The sequence below is a fragment of the Trichoderma harzianum genome (assembly GCF_003025095.1).
Source record: "Trichoderma harzianum CBS 226.95 unplaced genomic scaffold M431scaffold_4, whole genome shotgun sequence".
Lineage (NCBI taxonomy): Eukaryota > Fungi > Ascomycota > Sordariomycetes > Hypocreales > Hypocreaceae > Trichoderma > Trichoderma harzianum.
The window spans coordinates 2389607-2407332 of NW_020209252.1; the positions used below are offsets into that span (position 1 = coordinate 2389607).

The following is a 17726-nucleotide window of genomic DNA, read 5'->3' on the forward strand; positions in this document are numbered from 1 at the left end:
TGGAGATGGATGAATCGCTTGCCACTTGGAGTTTGTGCTCCACCTGAGATCGGGAGAGCAAATCTGAGTGGTGACTAAGCATAACGGTAGCCGGAGTTATTCCGGGCTGCTATTTGACATGGAGTTGAGAATAACGGCAAATAATGTGCATGATGGTGGAGTTTAGGGGAAGATAATATTTAAGAAAATCTTCCCATTGTAGTATTTTGAGCAGAAAGTTTGGAGAGATAATTCGTCGATTACGTTACCACGTAGATGGAATGCCACTGTAAATGGCAGCCAACACGGCATGGTTGACTGGATAAGCTTTGGCCGTGAGACAGCTATTTCCATCTACTAGATCTGGGCTGACTTTACAATGCAAAATAACCTCTTCATTGTACGATTATATTACAGGGATATTTCATCTTGAAAATGCACGATGCAGCGTCATTTTCACTGTAAAACCCAACTCGAAATACGAACGGTCGATAGGAGAGAAAACGAAGTCACGTGGGCCATCGCCGGCTGACTCACTTCGGTGGACAAACACTGCAGCCTGTCTTTGCATTCACTCGGCGAGCCCAAACAAGCAAAAAACGCAGCATCAGCCATTGCATCAGCCTCAGTCCTCCATGTATATAATTCAGCATTCATCCGTCCCTGGCCATGGAGAGTGAATATATTCTAACATTGAGTTGGCAGACATTGGAGATTTGGTCTAGTTGTGACTTAACAAGCTGGTGATTTGGACAAGTCCATCTTTGCAAAAAGCAAGACTTTGGCTGAGAGGAAACATCGTGTTATCTAAATAAAAAGAACAAGAACAAAAAAGAAAAAAGACACATCCTCTACCACCGGCAGAGGGGATTCAAAAGCCACTCACACATAGAGATTTCACAGTCTGCATTGCCAGTGTCAATCATGAGCTCCCCTCTCACCGTGGATCCGGCGCTCATTGCCAAAGTGACCGACTACATCAAGGTCTATATGGCCAACTATGACCCTTCGCACGACTACAGCCACATCAAGCGCGTGGTGCACCTTGCGCAGACGATTCAGGCCCAAGTGCCCAACACGAACCGCGACATTGTCACCCTTGCGGCTCTCATGCACGACGTAGGCGACAGGAAGTACCTCAAGCCCGGAGAAGACGCCTCACGCATGATCTATACGGCGCTCACGTCTCTCGGTGCGTCGGAGGAATTGGCGGAGAAGATTCAGGTCATCTGTCTGGGCGTGAGCTACTCGAGCGAGATCAAGGACCTGGCACGTGTACGGGAACTTATTGAACAACACCCGGAACTTGCCGTTGTGCAGGATGCTGATCGACTGGACGCCATTGGAGCGGTGGGCATTGGACGAGTATTTGCGTTTGGCGGAGCCAAGGGGAGGGGCTTGGGGGATTCGATTGACCATTTTGAGGAGAAGCTGCTTAAGCTGGAGACTATGATGAAGACGGATGTGGGGAGGGAGATGGCGAGGGAGAGGACGGAGAGGTTGAGGCTGATGCAAGAGTGGTGGAAACAGGAGACGGAGGGGGTTGAGTAGGCGGGTTTTAGAGTATGGACATTGAGAGTCGAAATGAATAGAGGATAGAAGACATTGCTGCTGTATAGAGTTTATGTTGTATAGATTGTCAATGATGATGATTCCGAATACGTATCTTACCTTAGTAACTTGATATACTTCAAATGCGTATAGCTCTAGCCAGTTACCTACACATATTGTCACATCAACTGAGCCTGATTCCTTTCCCCACGAAGGGAATTCGCCTCCCCCAATTTGGGGTATTATTATCGAGCTTTCCACTACAGCCAGACTATCTACATCATGACCATAACTGAAATCATGAGTTATTCGCATAGTCATGGCTTTAACAAGGAGCACTTTGATCTGGTCAGCCGATGACTTGAGTCTACAGAGCAAAGAAGAATACAACCGAGGTCCTATCCGGGGGGTTCTACCCGACGGTTCATCTGGCAGTTCATTTGGCAACAAGATCGGCTCAAGTATATAACGTTATGGATCCGGCGGGTATGCTCCCCACGAGCACCTGATCATCTCCTCCATCAATTCCGAGTTCAGTTCCGAGCTCAATGCCTATAATGACAACATCCATGGATACTTCAAACCGCACTCCCGGATGCTCTGGCAACTAGCTACTGCATCCATTCTTCCCCTGCACAACACCCGCATGATTAAGCCTCGACAAATAAAACGGTCATCCGCCTACAGGTTGCCAAAGTTCCCACTTAGCCGGACATAACACAGCCTGGCACACCCACTAAAACGGCGTTCAAGCCAGATTCTGCGGAGTAGTGGATCTCGCCTCGCCATTGTTCGTCCGTCTGGGGGCGGAATCGTCCTCTGATTGACGGACGTATTTGATGCAACCTGCCCCCAATGTGCCTCGATTGAGTAAAGAGAGATTGCAATGACAGAGCGTGGATGCGTCGCTAAGCCCTACTCAATGTCCAATGCGGTTTGCTATCTTTGCGTTCAGCTAGGTACAGGGAATTAGATAGGTATCAGCTGGAAGTGAAGTGCTGCCACGTAGGTATTACTGTGGCTTCAAGCAAGGGGAACTGCAGCCAAAACATCAACCTAGGTACATGCAATTTCCATCGCCGTGATATTCCTTGCGTGCTTGGCACCATTCAACAACGCATGTCCAGGCCAGCAGGACACTTTTACGAGTCATTCATTTCACATGCCACGTAGCGATCATCATCACCAGTCACATATAGAAAAAAAAGACATGCGATTTCTAACACGTTAAGTTCGCGCAAACCTTCCGAATGCGGTTCCCCTCCAAATCGCACTCGGATCGACCTTGGGGATCCCTTAGTTCGAGAATTCTCCCCCGGCTTTTTTCTTTCAAGCCACGCGCTGTTTCGTCCGAGAACCGGCGAAGGCGGCGTTTTTGCCGCAGAGGCTAGAATTCCTATTGTAGTTCTATTTGGAATTGGAAACAAAGTGAACTCGTGATGGTCCTCTGTTGGGTGAAAAAAAGATTAGCCGTTATTTGCAGTTGGATTCGACCCGCATCACGTCCAGCATGCCGAAATAGACAACCACCAACAACACAGCCCAATTCGCAATCTTTCCTACCTACACGCCCTCCCCCACTACTCTCCTGACTGCATTTGTTCTATCGAGAGGTTGATCCAATAGCAAATGTGTGACATGCGCGTTTTGGCTTTTTTCGTCCCGGATTTTAATACAAATAGAAAAAAAAATAGCCGCCTCTCAGCAGTTCCACGTAAGGCATGTAAGACAAAATAGGGACCCACGCCCTTATTAGCTAATTAGGCCCGCGTGTCAGCAAAACCTCGGAATCTTTTACGTGTGGTTGGGAGTGGGAGGCCAACATTTATTTCTAACTGGAATTCCGGTCAGCCCTAAGGAGGCTTGCACATGGCTTTGGCTTGGGTCCAGTCCGTCCTGACTCAGCCCATTCCGAGTCCGAGTCCGCTGTCCGCCGCGGGAGCGGGCATGAATTGTGCGAGTTTAATGGACAACTCGCACTCGCACTTCTCTTTTCGGACACTAGATTTAGTTTAAGGCGGTCTCACGTCAGGATGCGAACTTGAGCAAGCCCCCCGAGGTAGTTTCTCAGGGGCGACAACAAAAGGGGGGGATGGGCACAGAGATCCAGGCTCTTGGCAGATAAGAGTCAGCCCGGGATGGCTCCTCCGCAAAAACGATGAAATGGATCTGCGTGGGATCCGGGTCCCGGCAACTTGCTGTGTGATTGGGTTGTTTGGGGAGGGGGGCGTGTGTGAACCTTGAGGGCGAAGCTTGAGGGTAAAGCTCACGAGGTGGCTTTTGGGAGCACAGGTATATATCTGGCCGTGTTTCCTCGCTGTTGGTTGACTTGGTTTGGCCTATTCTTCTTTTCTTCCCTTTTCACGATCGTATGGTTTTAATGATGTTGTGAAATCACCGTTACTTTATACTACCAATAGTAGAGACGCATATCAGCCTTACACGAACAACGAATTGCAGCACATGTCCATCACACACAATCACACGATACACACTTAAACCATCACGAAGGACGACATACTACATACATAAATCGTCTCACTTACTCAAAACACACACGATATCCTCTTTACAATAATACATACAACCTCATCTTGATACCCAACCTCACCCACAAACAAAATGAACTCCCTCCCCTTCGAACTCGTCTCCCAAATCCTCACCAACCTCCCCCCCTCCTCCTACAAATCCGCCCGCCTCACCTGCCAAGCCTTCAACGCCGCCCTCGCAAAGCCAACATTCACCACCCTCGCCACATTCATCGACCCAAACACCGCCCAGCAAACCATAGAAAAACTCGCCGCCGACCTCAACCGCCGGCCGAAAGCCATCTGGTCCCCCGGGTGCTCCGTGCCTCGGGGGCTGCCCGTCCCGGAAAGCTTCCTCTTCGCTATGCATGTCGCGCTGCGCGGCACGCCGTGTCCCAGCCCGGCGACATCAAGGACCTCGTCTGTGTCGTCGGCGGCGTGGAGCGATGGCGAGGATAGTGATGTTGTTTCTGAGGCGGATAGCGTGACGGCGTGGAACTTTGGGAGCACGGTTGGGATGGATGATGTTACGGAGGAGACGCTGCGGCAGGCATTGTTTCGGTATTCGTTGTATTTGAGTTACATCTATGATGGGGAGGGCGAGGCGCCGCAGCTGTGGGTGATGAATTCGAAGAAATGGGCGCAGCAGCGATGACTACATGTATTGGTTTTGGTTCTTTTTGTTTTACAGCGACAGACATGCGTTGATATATCCCATGCTATACATTTTATAATAAGACATAAATTCACTGCGAGATATAGTTTATACTACGCTTTACATATTAATGACATATCAATCAAGACAAGGCACGAGAAGAGACACAATAGGATTTCGTGAAAGTAATAATATTTCCATTGCCAAGGCATGCACCTCGCACATGCTAAAAGGTATAATGCGTGTTCCGCGTGTGTATCCCCCTTCCATCGTACTTCAGTATCTAATAAAATAAAAAAGCAAACTCCCGATCCAAAAGATTAACTTCCCAAGGTATAATAAATCTCCCCTCCAATCTTTGTCTTCTTTCTTCTTTTTTTCTTTTGCTACCATGTTATATACAACCCTTCGCAAATGAATAGAAAAAGAGAGCATGACCAAGTCAGGCGTGGGCGACATCCCAATTCCCCTTCCGTAATCATCGACATTAAAGTTTCTCGTTTTTCCCTGTCATCGCCAGACATTTCATAGAATCATGCTCAAACTCATGAGATTTTTGAAATCAGTCGTAAACGTTATTTCACTTGACAGATCAAGGAAGATGGGCCGCTCGCTTAGAGGAAAGCAGCGGCAACGAGACCCATGATGGCCAGAGCGCCGGTGGCGCGGTTGGCGACAGCGGCGTTGGTGGGGATGGTGCTGGGGCCAGTAGAGGTAGGTCCAACGGGGGTGTTGGTACCAGAGGGACCAGTGGGAGCAGTGCCGTTGTTGGCAGGGGGAGGAGGAGGAACACCAGTGCCAACAGGACCAGCGGGAGTGGTCGTGATGACGACGGGAGGACCAGCAGGAGTGGTGGTGGGAGTACCGGGGAGAGTAGTGCAGGGAACAGTGGTGGTGACGGTTCCGTTGACAACAGTGGTGTAGATAACGCTGGCGCTGGCGCTGCCAGTAGGGCCAACAGTGCTCAGGGTGGTGGCAGGAGCAGAGGTGGCGGAGGCAGTGAAGCTAGGAGTGCACTGAGAAGCAGCCAGGGTGAATGAAGAAGGCTGAGCGTAGACGACGCACTGGTGATGATGTTAGCTTCAGGTTCATCTTGTGGCAGTGTCATGTATTGTAAGAGGATCACTTACGTTCTTCTGGCAAGCAGCGTCACCAGAGGTCTCGGTGCTCTGCCAGCACTCAGCAACACCGCCCAGAGGAGGGTATCCGGCAACGTTGTCGGAGCAGCGGCCGGCAGTGCCGACGCCGTTGGCATCGCAGCGAACAATGATATCGCCGCCATAGCAGTAGTTGGCGTTGGGCTTGGCGCAGGTCACCTTGTTGGTGCCCTCGGGGGGAGCCTGAGCGCTGACGAGAGCGGCGGTGACGGCGACGATGATGGCAGAGGTCTTCATTTTGAATGTAATTTGTTGGTTTTTCTGTTTTTATAATAGGTAAAAACGGAGGTGAGGGTGATATTAAGATATTAGGCGGACGTAAATATTTGGTTCGTTGAACGAGAGTACAGCAGAAGCTGAGCGTAACTAGCGAGTGTAGTAGTTGATGGGATGGACCAGAAACAGAGGAAAAGAGGTGTGCGGCGGACACGACATGATATTATATATGCAGTCCGTCTGGATGTGCCTTTGATACGAGGTTGTCTTGTCCCAGCAACCCAAACAAGGCACATGCAGGGAGGCGGCCAGGGTCCCTCGACTGCCGGGTTCCCAAGTACAGGTACCAGCGCTGGTACCTGCACAAAGAGGTTAGCGGCCGCCGAGTGACAAGCCGCTCGTGTGCGCCGATCCCTCTTGGCTGAGGTATGCAAAGTTGCCTCGTTGCGGCCGGTTGTATCGCGCGAGTACTCGGTACTGGCCAACGAGCACTCGTATCACCGCTAGCCCGTCGAGATGGACCCTCGCAGGTGCAAAAGAACAACTCAGGCGTGACGATGAGGGCCGGGGGGAGTCCAGTCCAGACGCAACAGCAGTAGCTCTTCGTATACAAGCACCACCAGCACCAGCTCCAGCAACCAGCAGAGGCAGCGGAAAGGGAGCTTGCAGCGCAGTCGGGGCCCAACCATGACGGTGCTAACCAGGGGTCCTGTCTAGCGTCGTCCCACAGCAGCCCGTCGCTGGGTACTGGAGTGGTACGAGTACCTGGCCCATACTTGGCCGACAGTCCGCAGGGCGCGGCGCCCGGTGGCGGCGGCTGTACTCGGAGGTAGCGCTACCTGGCCAGCCACTCGTGGCTCCAAGGCCAGCAAGAGATTCTTGAGGCGCCAAGCAAAGAATCCAGGCGTGTACTGCGGCAACGTGGTGCAGCGCCCGGCGCCACACAATGCCAACCAGCACAGAAATTGAGTGAGAAGAAGTGAGAAGAGCAGAGAAACAAAAAATGGCGAGACACAGAGCAATACGAGCTTTCCTGGCGCTCGATTCGCTGGACGAGAACCCAAGTGTGGCTAGTAGCAGTGGTTGTGCCTTCCCCCGTTTTTTCTTTCTTTTCCCCTCACAGCTGACTGGTTCTGAGACACAATGGCCTAAGCCCCTTTGGGCAGGATGACTGCAATAGCGCATGTTCATTGGACAATAAGACGTCATAGCGCCGCAACGCCCCCATTCACCAACTCCACGTTTTTCGCGGTCTCCAGGCAGGTGGTTGGTACTCGTACGTCTACGTCGGTACGTACCCGCAAGCCGCACGGAGAATCTGCTTCGGCTTTTGCTCATCGCTCAGCTTTACGAGGGAAAACCAGACGCAACGTTTCGCCGTACAGATACAGTGCGTGTACAGGCACAGCCACACACTGTTTCCCACCCTTATGTCCCAGCCTTACCCGGAATTCGTCGCGCGAACCGCTCGCCCTACGCACTGTGTTCCATGGAAAATAGTCGTCCAGATGGCAAAAAAGCTACAGTACAAGATTCATCAAAATCAAGGTGGAATTTGCAAAAAAGGGCTCAGCTCACCCACATCGACGAATGGTGACGCCATGGGTTTTCCAAAAAAAGACATTTGCCTTTTTTCCCACGCACTACAAGGCGAAGCCAAGCCGAGTCCAGTGGCAAGGTCGAGCCCAAACCAGGCGCAAACGTGCCCTCGTATCGTTCCATTTCGAGCAAGGCGAGCTTTCGACTATGATGCACCCGTACCAATAGCGCGGCGGTGATTGATGGGACAGGAATGAAAAAAAGGCCTGGGCGAGAGGAAGAGAGAGAGAAAAGATGTTACGATCACATGGGTCTTGCTGTCACCTCGAGGTGCGGCGGCAATGCAATGCTTGTCTGAATCACTCATTTACAGGCAATACACGATACGAGCGTAAGAGCGTATATATCGTACTACCTAATGTACAAGTACTCTCGAGGAAATTTCCATTGACGGGAAGCTGTACACGGCATAGGATCCCATCGGTGATATCACTTTGTAATCGCCTTCCCTTCTTTGATCGCCCAGTCAGACTCTTAATGCTTAGGGCCAAAAAAGCTGTCTTTCTGAGGCGTCCAGCGTATAGCTTTTATGGGGGTCGGCGGGCATGGATCCCGCTTACAGCAGCTTGAATTCCCTCCGACATGCCGCCGCCCTCGATATTAATTTTTGCATTGACGGCTATATGGCACCTTGTGCTTGTATGTTGCGTTTAGGCGAGAAACGGTTCACTGCTGGAACTTGAGCTGGGGAAATTTTTCCTGTGATTCATTTCTTTCGTTTTTCTTCTACTTCTTCTCCTTCGCGGGATCTTGCTGGGACGGCCCGTCAAGAGGCGGTGATGTGATATCACAGCACGGCACAGAACAACGCAGGGTCCACCCTTTTTCCGGACAACAAAAACGGTGTGCAAAAAGCCCAGACTCCATCCAACAATATGCGTCTAAGACATTTACGCAGGAACAAGAGACCAGATAAGACATGATAGTGAGTCAATGGTAGTACGAGCAAACTCGTAAAAGAATAGACACACACACACACACACACACACGAGAGAGAGAGAGAGAGAAAAGACACGCACACACACCACCAAGTGTTTTACCTCCAATCGCTAAAATACGACGGCGCCCAACTGGAATAGTCAGGTGAAGGCTATAATTGACCCGAAGGAATGAACCAGGCCGGGTTAATGGGCTCTCTCTCTTTCTTTTTTTCGCGCTCGCTCGCTCTGCTCTGATACAGTGTCCTCTCCCTCGTATTCCAAAAATAATAGGGGGTAGCAAATGGCAGCCCGGCAAGGGCACTTTAGATTGAGCTTAGGCTTGGCTTTCCACTAGCCCTCCTCGTGCAGGAGTCACCACTACTCCAAAAAGGCGGGCTGTCAACGCCCGCACATAGGTATCGGGTACCTTTTTGTGTGATACCATGGGCGGCACGTCCGAGTAATGTCAAAAATGCAGATGCGACTCTGGCTATGCACTGCTTTTCATGCAATACTACTTTGTGCTTTTTAAATAGATTCTGCTTATTACCTACGGCGCAGTAAAAAATCAGATGACAAAAAAGGGAAGCCGTAGATCCGATTTCTCGTCGGCCCGTAAAAAAAAGACAAGTCTGGAGAAAGGGCCGGATCGGATGAGGAACATCACCAGATGGACAAAAAATCACAAGGTCGGCGAGCTAGCCCTGCAGCATCAGTTTTTTCTTTCCCTACAGCGCATCGATGGTGCCATTTGGGAACATGTACAGGTACAGGGCAAATGCAGACCGATATCCTATTCCCGCCAACCAAACGGCTTCCCGGATGTCGCCGTCGCGACGGGGTCTCCTTGTCCACAAACCAGGGGGGACCATCAGCTTAGCTAGAACTTCTGCTTCTGCTTCTTTTCCTGACTCGGGCAGGATGAGCAAATCGCCCTCCTTCCTGTCTGAATAAGGGGCAAGAAGATTGTAATCAGACCAGCTGTACGGAGTACTTATGGGCGTTAATCTGTATACAAGGTGATGCTTTATTACCCCATACTATGTCTTTCGGGCCATCCCTGGTCAAGGAGATTTCTCTCCGCGTGGTCTTTTGCTTCGCCGATCTGCTTCACCGCGATCTGGCGAATAGGGAGAGACAAAAACAAACAAATAAACACTCATCCACTGCTCCGTACGATAGTCTTTTTTTTTTCTTGCCCCTGGCTAATTCCGATATCCCGTTCTTTTTTGTATTCCACATGCTTCTCCATCTATCTCTTCTCTTCTCGGACAGAGTGCCTCGCCTGCTTATCTCCCCATCGTATTCACTAGCCGCCGTATATTGAACCCCCCTCCTTAGAAAGACAGCTTCTCGTGCTTCCATGGCCTCTGTCCCTCGCCCTCGCCGTATCCAGTCGTTGGCTGGTAATCTCCCCGAATCTTGTATTTGTAAATCGTGAGCCCGTCCAGGCCCACCGGTCCACGCGAGTGGATCTTGTTGGTGCTGATTCCGACTTCTGTTCCGAAGCCGTAGCGCATGCCGTCCGCCAGTCGCGTTGAGGCGTTCCAGTATACGCCGGCCGAGTCCACTTGGTTCATAAAGTGCTCGGCCTCGGCCTCGTTCGAGGTGAAGATGGAGTCTGTGTGGTGGGAGCCGTGAGTGTTGATGTGGGCAATGGCTTCCTCCACGGTGGATACGGTCTTGACGGCCAAGGTGAGATTGAGGTGTTCCGTGTCGTAGTCCTCGGGAGTAGCATCCAGAACAGTGCCATCTGGGAGCGTAGTCGATGAGAGGGCAGCTTTGCTAGGTTCATCGAGGCGGAGTGTTACGCCTTTCAAAGCCAGGGCAAAAGCCACGTCGGGCCAGATGGTGTCGAGGGCTTTGTCCTGGACAAGCAGCGTCTCCAAACTGTTGCAAGCAGCAGGGTAGCTCGTCTTGGAGTCGACGATGGCGATGGCAGATTTCTCCTTGTCTGCCGTGGCAGTGAGATAGATGCTGCAGAGACCGTCGGCATGACCCAGGACGGGAATCTTTGTGTTTTCCTTGATGTAGCGAACAAGATCGTTGGATCCACGGGGAATGACCAGGTCGATGCTCCGGTCCTGGCTTAGAAGCTGGAGAATGACATCGCGAGTTGTAACGAGCTGGATGGCCGAGTTGGGGACCTGAGTTGTGGAGAGGGCGGAGGAGATGACTTGTGAGATGGCAATGAAGGATTCTGTGGATTCCTTGCCTCCTGTTGCGAGATGATATATGAGTAAGTTATCTAGTATAATAGGGTAGTGAGAGACGGATAGATGGATGCCTACCCTTGAGAATAGCAGCATTGCCGGATTTGATCGCCAGACTGGCAATATTGGCAATAACCTCGGGACGTGCCTCAAAGATGATGAGGAGGACGCCAATGGGGCATGATACCCGCTCGAGAATGAGGCCGTCATCGAGCTTTGTCCGCAGCTGTACCTTGCCGACTGGTGGCGAGAAAAAGTGTATGTTAGCATTTTGAAGTAATTTGTAAGTCGTATACAGCTAAGAGGAAAATTTCACTTGAGATGACAAGTCCTCAAGCAGAAGCAGAGAAGAGGGGTAAAAAGAATAACACAATGATCACGCAAGTACGGAAACATCATCATCATTATCTCACACATACCTGGATCTTCCAAGTCTCTCACATCCAATATCCCCTGCAGCATATCCTCCCACTTGCCCTTCTTCCCCAGATCCAGCCTCGACACAAGCGCCTGCGACAGCTGTCCATCTGCCGCCGCCTTCCGCGCAAGCTCCAGATCGCGCGCATTAGCCGCCAATATCTCGTCCTTGGAAGCCGTCAGAGCCGCGTGGATGGCCTCGAGAGCCTCGTTGCGGGCTGATGCCGGGAGTGAGGCGAGGGTGAAGGAGGCGGTTTTGGCGGCCGTGGCGGCGGCCTCGGGGGAGCCGTTTGTGAGGGACATTGTCCTGGTGATTTCGGCTTTTTTACTCTTCTGTCTCCTTTTCTCTGTCACTAGATGCCGTTTCTATATGTGAATTGTTTGGTTGAAATGAGCGTCGAGGTGAGGTTTGAGCATGAGATGAGTTCTCTGATTATGAGATCAGCCGGCTTAGGCACAGTCAGATCTGATTTTCATGCTCCGATCGGGGCCCACGCATTGCATTGCCTAGTCCAGTAATCGCTGTGGCGACCGTCACCCAAAGCGCCACTCACTGCATTACAAATAAAAATATCTGATTCATCCTGTAAATATTTCAATTGCATCTTAAACATCACTTTGAAACCGACTTGAGCTTTTATTTGGTCTTGTTTTTTTATGCTCGTATATTTTTCTTGGGTTGATGCGTGTAACACACCCAAACGTTTCCGATATCGCACCCTTGAGATTTTGGCGAGGTCGAAGCCTAACAATTTTCTGCAGCCCTATATCTAGGTAGTTTCAAATCAACGACGGTCAAATATTGCCCCTAATTGCACTCTTGATGGCCCTCAATCTTCTCTCTCTGAGATATTAACATGTCCCTATATCTCCTCATGTATATCATCTGGCAAATAACCCACAGTTAATCCTACCGTAATGGGCGATCAGTCTTGAAATAACAACATCTTGGCGCCGTCTGTCTCTCTTTTCCCCCTAACTAACGCGGGCTAAGTACATGTATGAACCCCAAGAACCCCGCCCTGCTCCTAGAGGGGAGATTTTTCATTATAGCTCGGGTGTTCTTCTCGATCCTCTTCTTCCTCATTTTCTACTTCTCTCGCCCACCGAGACATCTCAGCGTAGTTATCGTCATAGTACATTGCCGACGATGTTTCGACTTCATAGCCGTTGTCGTCATCATCATCATCGAAATCCGACAAATCGCTTGGTTCGGCTGCTCCGCAGATTGCGGCAACGCGAAGAAGGTCCCATGACAACTGCAAAAATTCCATATTCGGAATATGATCTGGAATCTTCGCAGTAAGATTAAAAACTTGCCCTGTCTGCAACGGCAAGCCACTTTGACGATGAGCGGTAATGGTTCCCCAAGACTGATTTTCTCCGATTCCAGCTGAATCAACCGCATTTTGGATTTTCATATTTTTATTGAACACTTGCGTCGGTTTCAGTTCGCTTGTCTTTAGCCAGTGAAGTTGGACTTGGACCGTGCCGTCGTCGAGCTTGCGTAATGGCTTAAGCGCCATCATACCCTTATCAAACCAATGATGGAGTTGGTGGTTGAGAGAGAGGAGATTCTGCGGAGTCTCGGTGATATCTTGATTGAGAAATATATCAGAAAACCGCGTGGCTGTGTCGTTACCCCAAAATGTACGTAGAGTAGACACAATATTGGGTATTTTCGAGCCCTTGGATCCTGAAAAGGGGAAGATATGGGCCGCTTGCGGGTCTTGCATGCCTGTGAATATGCACTTCATATCGTCTCGCTTCTCACACTGCTAGCTGTTAGATGATATGCAAGTGGTGGGTAAACTAGAATGATAACTTACAAGTTTGGCAGCGTACGCGCTCCGATTGGTATTTGGAGTAGCTACCAACTCTGGCGTTTTGGGAGCAGATGACAACTCTGGCGTTTTAGGAGCAGATGATGCCGGATCGAGGGCCAGACTTTGCGTGTTGTCAGTAGACAACTGGTAATGCGGATTGAATGGCAGGTCAAAGCTTGTTGGTCGACTTGGAGTTGTTGGTCGACTTGGACTTGTTGGTCGACTTGGAGTTGTTGGTCGACTTGGACTTGTTGGTCGACTTGGAGTTGTTGGTCGACTTGGACTTGTTGGTCGACTTGCAGTTGTTGGTCGGCTTGGAGTTGCTGGTAATTGAGTCACTTTTGAATCCGAGATGGATCTTTCATGGGTCTGGCGTTGCCGTTTTGTCGGACTCCCTTGAAGTGGCGTAGCCTGGGAGCTGCGGACGGCGGCAGAAGAGCCCGGTGGTCGCCCTCCTTTATTCGAAACTAGAGTAGAAAGTATCAGTAATGATTTCTGAATAAATATTCGTCGGGAATGTCGGGGTTGAAAACTTACTCGCTTGTACACTCGCCACACATGTGGTTCGTAATTGAGAGAGAAACATATTGATCTGGGCCTCGTTCTTCTCCAGAATGTTCTTCTGCAGCTCTTTGAGGGTGGATTTTAATTGCTTAATTGGGGCAACCATGAAAAGTGCAAATACTGTCATGTTTATCTCACACTCCAATTTGGACTTGTGGATAATGTTGCCGAGGTGTAGGAGAAGTTCTCGTCTAACGTCAAGGTCTGTGACATAGTTCAATACTGGCTCTTCCAATACTTCATCGGTGACAATTGATTCAAGAAACGCCGGATTGTTTTCGACCAAGTCTAGAAGAGGTGCAAGGCTATCGGTATTATGCATACGCAGAAGCTGTTGGATCTGGTGAGGATCTAGGCTCAGTGCCACTTCGTGCAGTTCCTTTGCGGTTTTGTCGTCCATGGTTGGAAATGGTGGTTAACTTATGTAGTAAAATAGAAAGGCGAGAGAACAGCGGGAGGAGTGGGAGAGGAGAGAAGATCGAAGGGAGAAGGGAGAAGGGAGAAGAATTGAAGACAAGAGGGCAGCCTTTAAGTAACCTCGCGTTTGCTAATAATGAATGGCGCATAGATTCACTGCCGTTGAGCTTTGGCCTCGACGTGAATCATCCGTTTGCTGGCTCACTTTACACTCAGGCAAAGCCCACTATTTTCTTCTGACCTCCACTGCCTATAAACTTTAAGTCGCAGAAATGGAAATTCTTTCCGTTGTGATAAATGTCTGAGCTTAAGCTGGAACGGAGTTAAACAATTAGCAATGAGCGCATGTCTCAACTCACTTGGTAGTCTAGCTCAGCAAACTGGATCTGGGTTTGTCGATTGGCGTGAGTGAGTTCAAGTGGCGTTAATAAAAATATAATTATACATCACAGGCTAATTATTCACTGTGTTTTATTACATATCCGTATGCAGCCAGTCAAATGTATCCAATACGTCAAAGTTAAAATCCAGAGGTTGTGGAAAGTCATACGCCAGAGCTGCCCGGGGATGGATTTGAGTAAGAGCATAGAGGAAGAATGTAATACACAGCTGGCTGCGGTAGACACTGTACCAGCGACGGTACGGAATTCATTGGTCCGTGCGAAAAGAGGCAATACGGCACCAGTATCCGATCCAATCCACCATTGACTCACCTCAACTACATGTATCCAATCGCCTCAAAGCCTCCCATCTCAGCCCAACTCAATAAGTTCCAAAGAGCTTTCTCTCATTTCACCCCAATTCAAATTACCCCGACTCCTCTTATTTACCCCAATAGTTTATGACTAATAGCGCATCACCAACTTGTCCACCAATCGTCAGTCTGCTTCCATGCCTCGCTCCACACATACTTGAGAAATCTCTATCGAAACTCGTCCATTGCCCGGTTAATTCCCACCGGTAGGATTGAATGGTGCCCCTGCTTGGCAGCAATGACCTGCATATTGATTGCGCCTTCACACGGCTTCTTGATCACATCGGCTATATGATAACACATGGCAATACGTCTACCTCTGAACAATGATGATGATTGTAACTATGTTGCTGTGTTTTATAGTAATAGTAATGAGTAACTCTGAAAGCGTATAACCATAATACCAGGACATCTTTACAGGTATAATGCCCATGTAGGTGACATCTTTCTACACCTCCCGGTCCCGCATCGCGGACCTCGGCCATCGAATCTAAGCCGGTGCCTATCCGGAAAGGCCCACTTGTTACGGAGAAGGGCAATTTTCTGCCGTAACAGAGTGGGAATCAGACATGGGGTGTCATCGAAGGAGGGATCGAAAAAAAAAGTTTGGCCGTATTGTGTGTTGGTCTTCAAATACCCTGCTGGTGCTCACCGGTCGCTTGTTTCTTCTCCTTTTTCTTGAGTGTGTTGATGCATGGCGATGAGGGCCTCTTTGATGGTTCCTTCCTTTCTTTATTCATCTTTTTATTAAGGATTCGTTTATTTTATGCTGTCACGATCGTACATGTTATATGATTTTCATAAAAGAGACAGGACGTATCATTTATAAAGTGTAACCCTTTCTCGTATCGCCGACGGAGACTTGGGAGCACTCATCTCACACGGATTTACCCATCGCAACGCCATCTGCTCATCACACTATCGCTTTCACATTAAAAGATTCACAATGTCTTCAATACCCGATCCCGAAAAGGGAGACGGCTCACCTACATCTTCCCCTCCATCCATCCATTCCTCCACCGATAGCATCACCACTGCGCAATCAGAAGAACAAGACTTTGACAACGAAAAGAAGACGGTCCGCAATCAAATCCTCGAGGACGATCCTGAGCCTCATCATGACGCCCTCGTCCCAACCGTCAGCCTAGCAACGGCAGCGCAGCCCATTGGCGACGCAGCTGGACAAGAAGCTGGCCGCTCTAGGTCTAGGGCTTCAACTACGCGATCAAGGACTCTCAATGTCATTCCTCGCTCTCAGCGCCGTGGGCTTCTGGGTCGTTTTGCTGTTGTGCCCGAGGTTGACCGTCCCTATGATTACAAGAACTCGACCAAATGGGGCATCACTCTGACTATTGCTGTGGCAACTGCTGCTGCTCCTCTCGGTTCCTCTATATTTTACCGTACGCAAGTTCTAGTATTCATGAGCAATCAGAAAGTTGAGCTAACGAATTACAGCTGCTCTCCCTGAGATGACCAAAAGTCTCAACACCACCGAAGACATTGCCAACCTATCTGTCGCCCTTTACATGATCTCCATGTCCATCTTCCCTCTCTGGTGGTCGTCCTTCTCAGAGCAATTCGGCCGCCGCTCCATCTACATCATCTCCTTTGCCCTCTTCCTCATCTTTGCCATTCTCTCTGCCGTTTCCACCAACATCGCCATGCTCATCGTCTTCCGTATCTTCACTGGCGGTGCTTCTGCCTCTGTCCAAGCGGTTGGCGCTGGCACCATTGCCGACATCTGGGAGTCTCATGAGCGAGGCCGTGCTATGAGCATGTTTTACCTCGGACCTCTGCTTGCACCCCTGATTGCACCCATTGTCGGAGGTGCTCTGGCCCAGGCATTTGGATGGAAGGCTACCATGTGGTTCCTTGCAATTTACGGGCTCGTCATCTTGGCCATGTTAATCTTCTTCCTTCCTGAGACTCTGGCACGAAAGAAGGTTGAGGTACCCGTTGAGGAACCCGCTCCTGAATCGATCCGTCGCATGACGACTACCGAGTCTGCCAAAGTTCAGACCAGGAAACTCGCTGCGAGCGCGAAGCGAGTATTTATCGATCCCCTCAAGGTGCTCCTCTTTCTCCGATTCCCTCCGGTATTCATCACCGTCTTCACGGCTGCCATTGCTTTTGGCGCGCTATTCATCTCCAACATTTCTATTCAGCAAAAATTCTCGCAGCCTCCTTACAACTATAGCGAGATCATCGTTGGATTGCTCTACCTCCCTGCAGGTCTGGGCTACTTTATCGCATCCCTCTTTGGAGGCAGATGGATTGACAAGATCATGGCCAGACAGGCTATCAAAGCAAATCGATATGACGAAAATGGCAAGCTGATCTACTTGCCTGAGGATCGTTTCAGGGAGAACATGTGGCTGGCTAATACCATGTACCCTATTGGATTGCTGATTTACGGTTGGACGCTCAACTATGGTGTTATTTTCATCGTTCCTGCAATTGGCAGCTTCATATTTGGCGCGTCATCCATGCTTGTCTTTGTAAGTTTTCTCTTTTCCCCCTTGAGTCCCAAGTCGAAAAACTAATCTCATCATAGTCTGCTGCTACCACTATGCTCACGGAATTCGTGCGCAAGAAGAGCTCTGCTGGTGTTGCGGTCAACAACTTTGTTCGCAACATTCTCAGCTGCGTCGGCGTCATTGTAGCGGCTCCGTGGATTGACGCAATAGGTGTGGGATGGGTGTTCACCACTGTGGCTTTGTTTTGTATGATTGCCGGCTATATTGGCATTTGGACGTTGAGGAGGAACGCGCCTGAGTGGAGGAAACAGATGGACGAGGCGTTGAAGAACATATAATGAGTTTATGATACCCTAATTTGCAGTTATAGATATTCGTTTCAAGCGTTCTGTCTTGCTCTCTAGATTTCAAGGACGTGTATATGTGTAATAAGAGATGACGTTCATAAGTTCA

The 17726-nt window shown here is 49.8% G+C and overlaps 6 protein-coding genes across 6 annotated transcripts; 3 read left to right on the forward strand and 3 right to left on the reverse strand.

Moving 5' to 3' along the window:
* Window positions 1–531: 531 nt before the first annotated feature.
* Window positions 532–1638, forward strand: M431DRAFT_506802 (hypothetical protein). The gene has a single exon (XM_024918865.1). It carries the CDS (start codon window positions 904–906, stop codon window positions 1528–1530), a length of 627 nt encoding a protein of 208 aa, XP_024776739.1. The 5' UTR covers window positions 532–903; the 3' UTR covers window positions 1531–1638.
* Window positions 1639–4152: 2514 nt separating this feature from the next.
* Window positions 4153–4713, forward strand: M431DRAFT_80293 (hypothetical protein; the record flags this gene model as incomplete). Its single annotated transcript, XM_024922925.1, has 2 exons — window positions 4153–4448; window positions 4518–4713. The coding sequence occupies 2 exons, from the start codon at window positions 4153–4155 to the stop codon at window positions 4711–4713; spliced, it is 492 nt and encodes a 163-aa protein (XP_024776740.1).
* A 614-nt stretch (window positions 4714–5327) lies between these two features.
* M431DRAFT_493539 (hypothetical protein) lies at window positions 5328–6107 on the reverse strand (the record flags this gene model as incomplete). Its single annotated transcript, XM_024917128.1, has 2 exons — window positions 5328–5777; window positions 5844–6107. 2 exons carry the CDS (start codon window positions 6105–6107, stop codon window positions 5328–5330), a joined length of 714 nt encoding a protein of 237 aa, XP_024776741.1.
* A 3835-nt stretch (window positions 6108–9942) lies between these two features.
* On the reverse strand, window positions 9943–11847 carry M431DRAFT_529775 (hypothetical protein; the record flags this gene model as incomplete). Its single annotated transcript, XM_024920773.1, has 3 exons — window positions 11238–11847; window positions 10897–11058; window positions 9943–10853 (listed from the first exon to the last, which is right to left on the reverse strand). The coding sequence occupies exons 1-3, from the start codon at window positions 11536–11538 to the stop codon at window positions 9943–9945; spliced, it is 1374 nt and encodes a 457-aa protein (XP_024776742.1). The 5' UTR covers window positions 11539–11847.
* Window positions 11848–11881: 34 nt separating this feature from the next.
* On the reverse strand, window positions 11882–14127 carry M431DRAFT_529776 (hypothetical protein). The gene is made up of 3 exons (XM_024920774.1): window positions 13599–14127; window positions 13065–13528; window positions 11882–13010 (listed from the first exon to the last, which is right to left on the reverse strand). Exons 1-3 carry the CDS (start codon window positions 14023–14025, stop codon window positions 12264–12266), a joined length of 1638 nt encoding a protein of 545 aa, XP_024776743.1. The 5' UTR covers window positions 14026–14127; the 3' UTR covers window positions 11882–12263.
* A 1615-nt stretch (window positions 14128–15742) lies between these two features.
* M431DRAFT_480669 (hypothetical protein) lies at window positions 15743–17611 on the forward strand (the record flags this gene model as incomplete). Its single annotated transcript, XM_024915893.1, has 3 exons — window positions 15743–16196; window positions 16252–17294; window positions 17351–17611. The coding sequence occupies 3 exons, from the start codon at window positions 15743–15745 to the stop codon at window positions 17609–17611; spliced, it is 1758 nt and encodes a 585-aa protein (XP_024776744.1).
* Window positions 17612–17726: the final 115 nt, after the last annotated feature.

What these genes read in the sequence shown, in the direction of transcription:
- M431DRAFT_506802 (XM_024918865.1), top strand. Translation starts at nt 904, where the DNA reads ATGAGCTCCCCTCTCACCGTGGATCCGGCGCTCATTGCCAAAGTGACC.
- M431DRAFT_529776 (XM_024920774.1), bottom strand. Translation starts at nt 14,025, where the DNA reads ATGGACGACAAAACCGCAAAGGAACTGCACGAAGTGGCACTGAGCCTA. An exon ending in TGTGGCGAGTGTACAAGCGA is followed by an intron (nt 13,529 to 13,598) that starts GTAAGTTTTCAA and finishes TTTCTACTCTAG; the next exon opens with TTTCGAATAAAGGAGGGCGA. An exon ending in GCGCGTACGCTGCCAAACTT is followed by an intron (nt 13,011 to 13,064) that starts GTAAGTTATCAT and finishes AACAGCTAGCAG; the next exon opens with TGTGAGAAGCGAGACGATAT.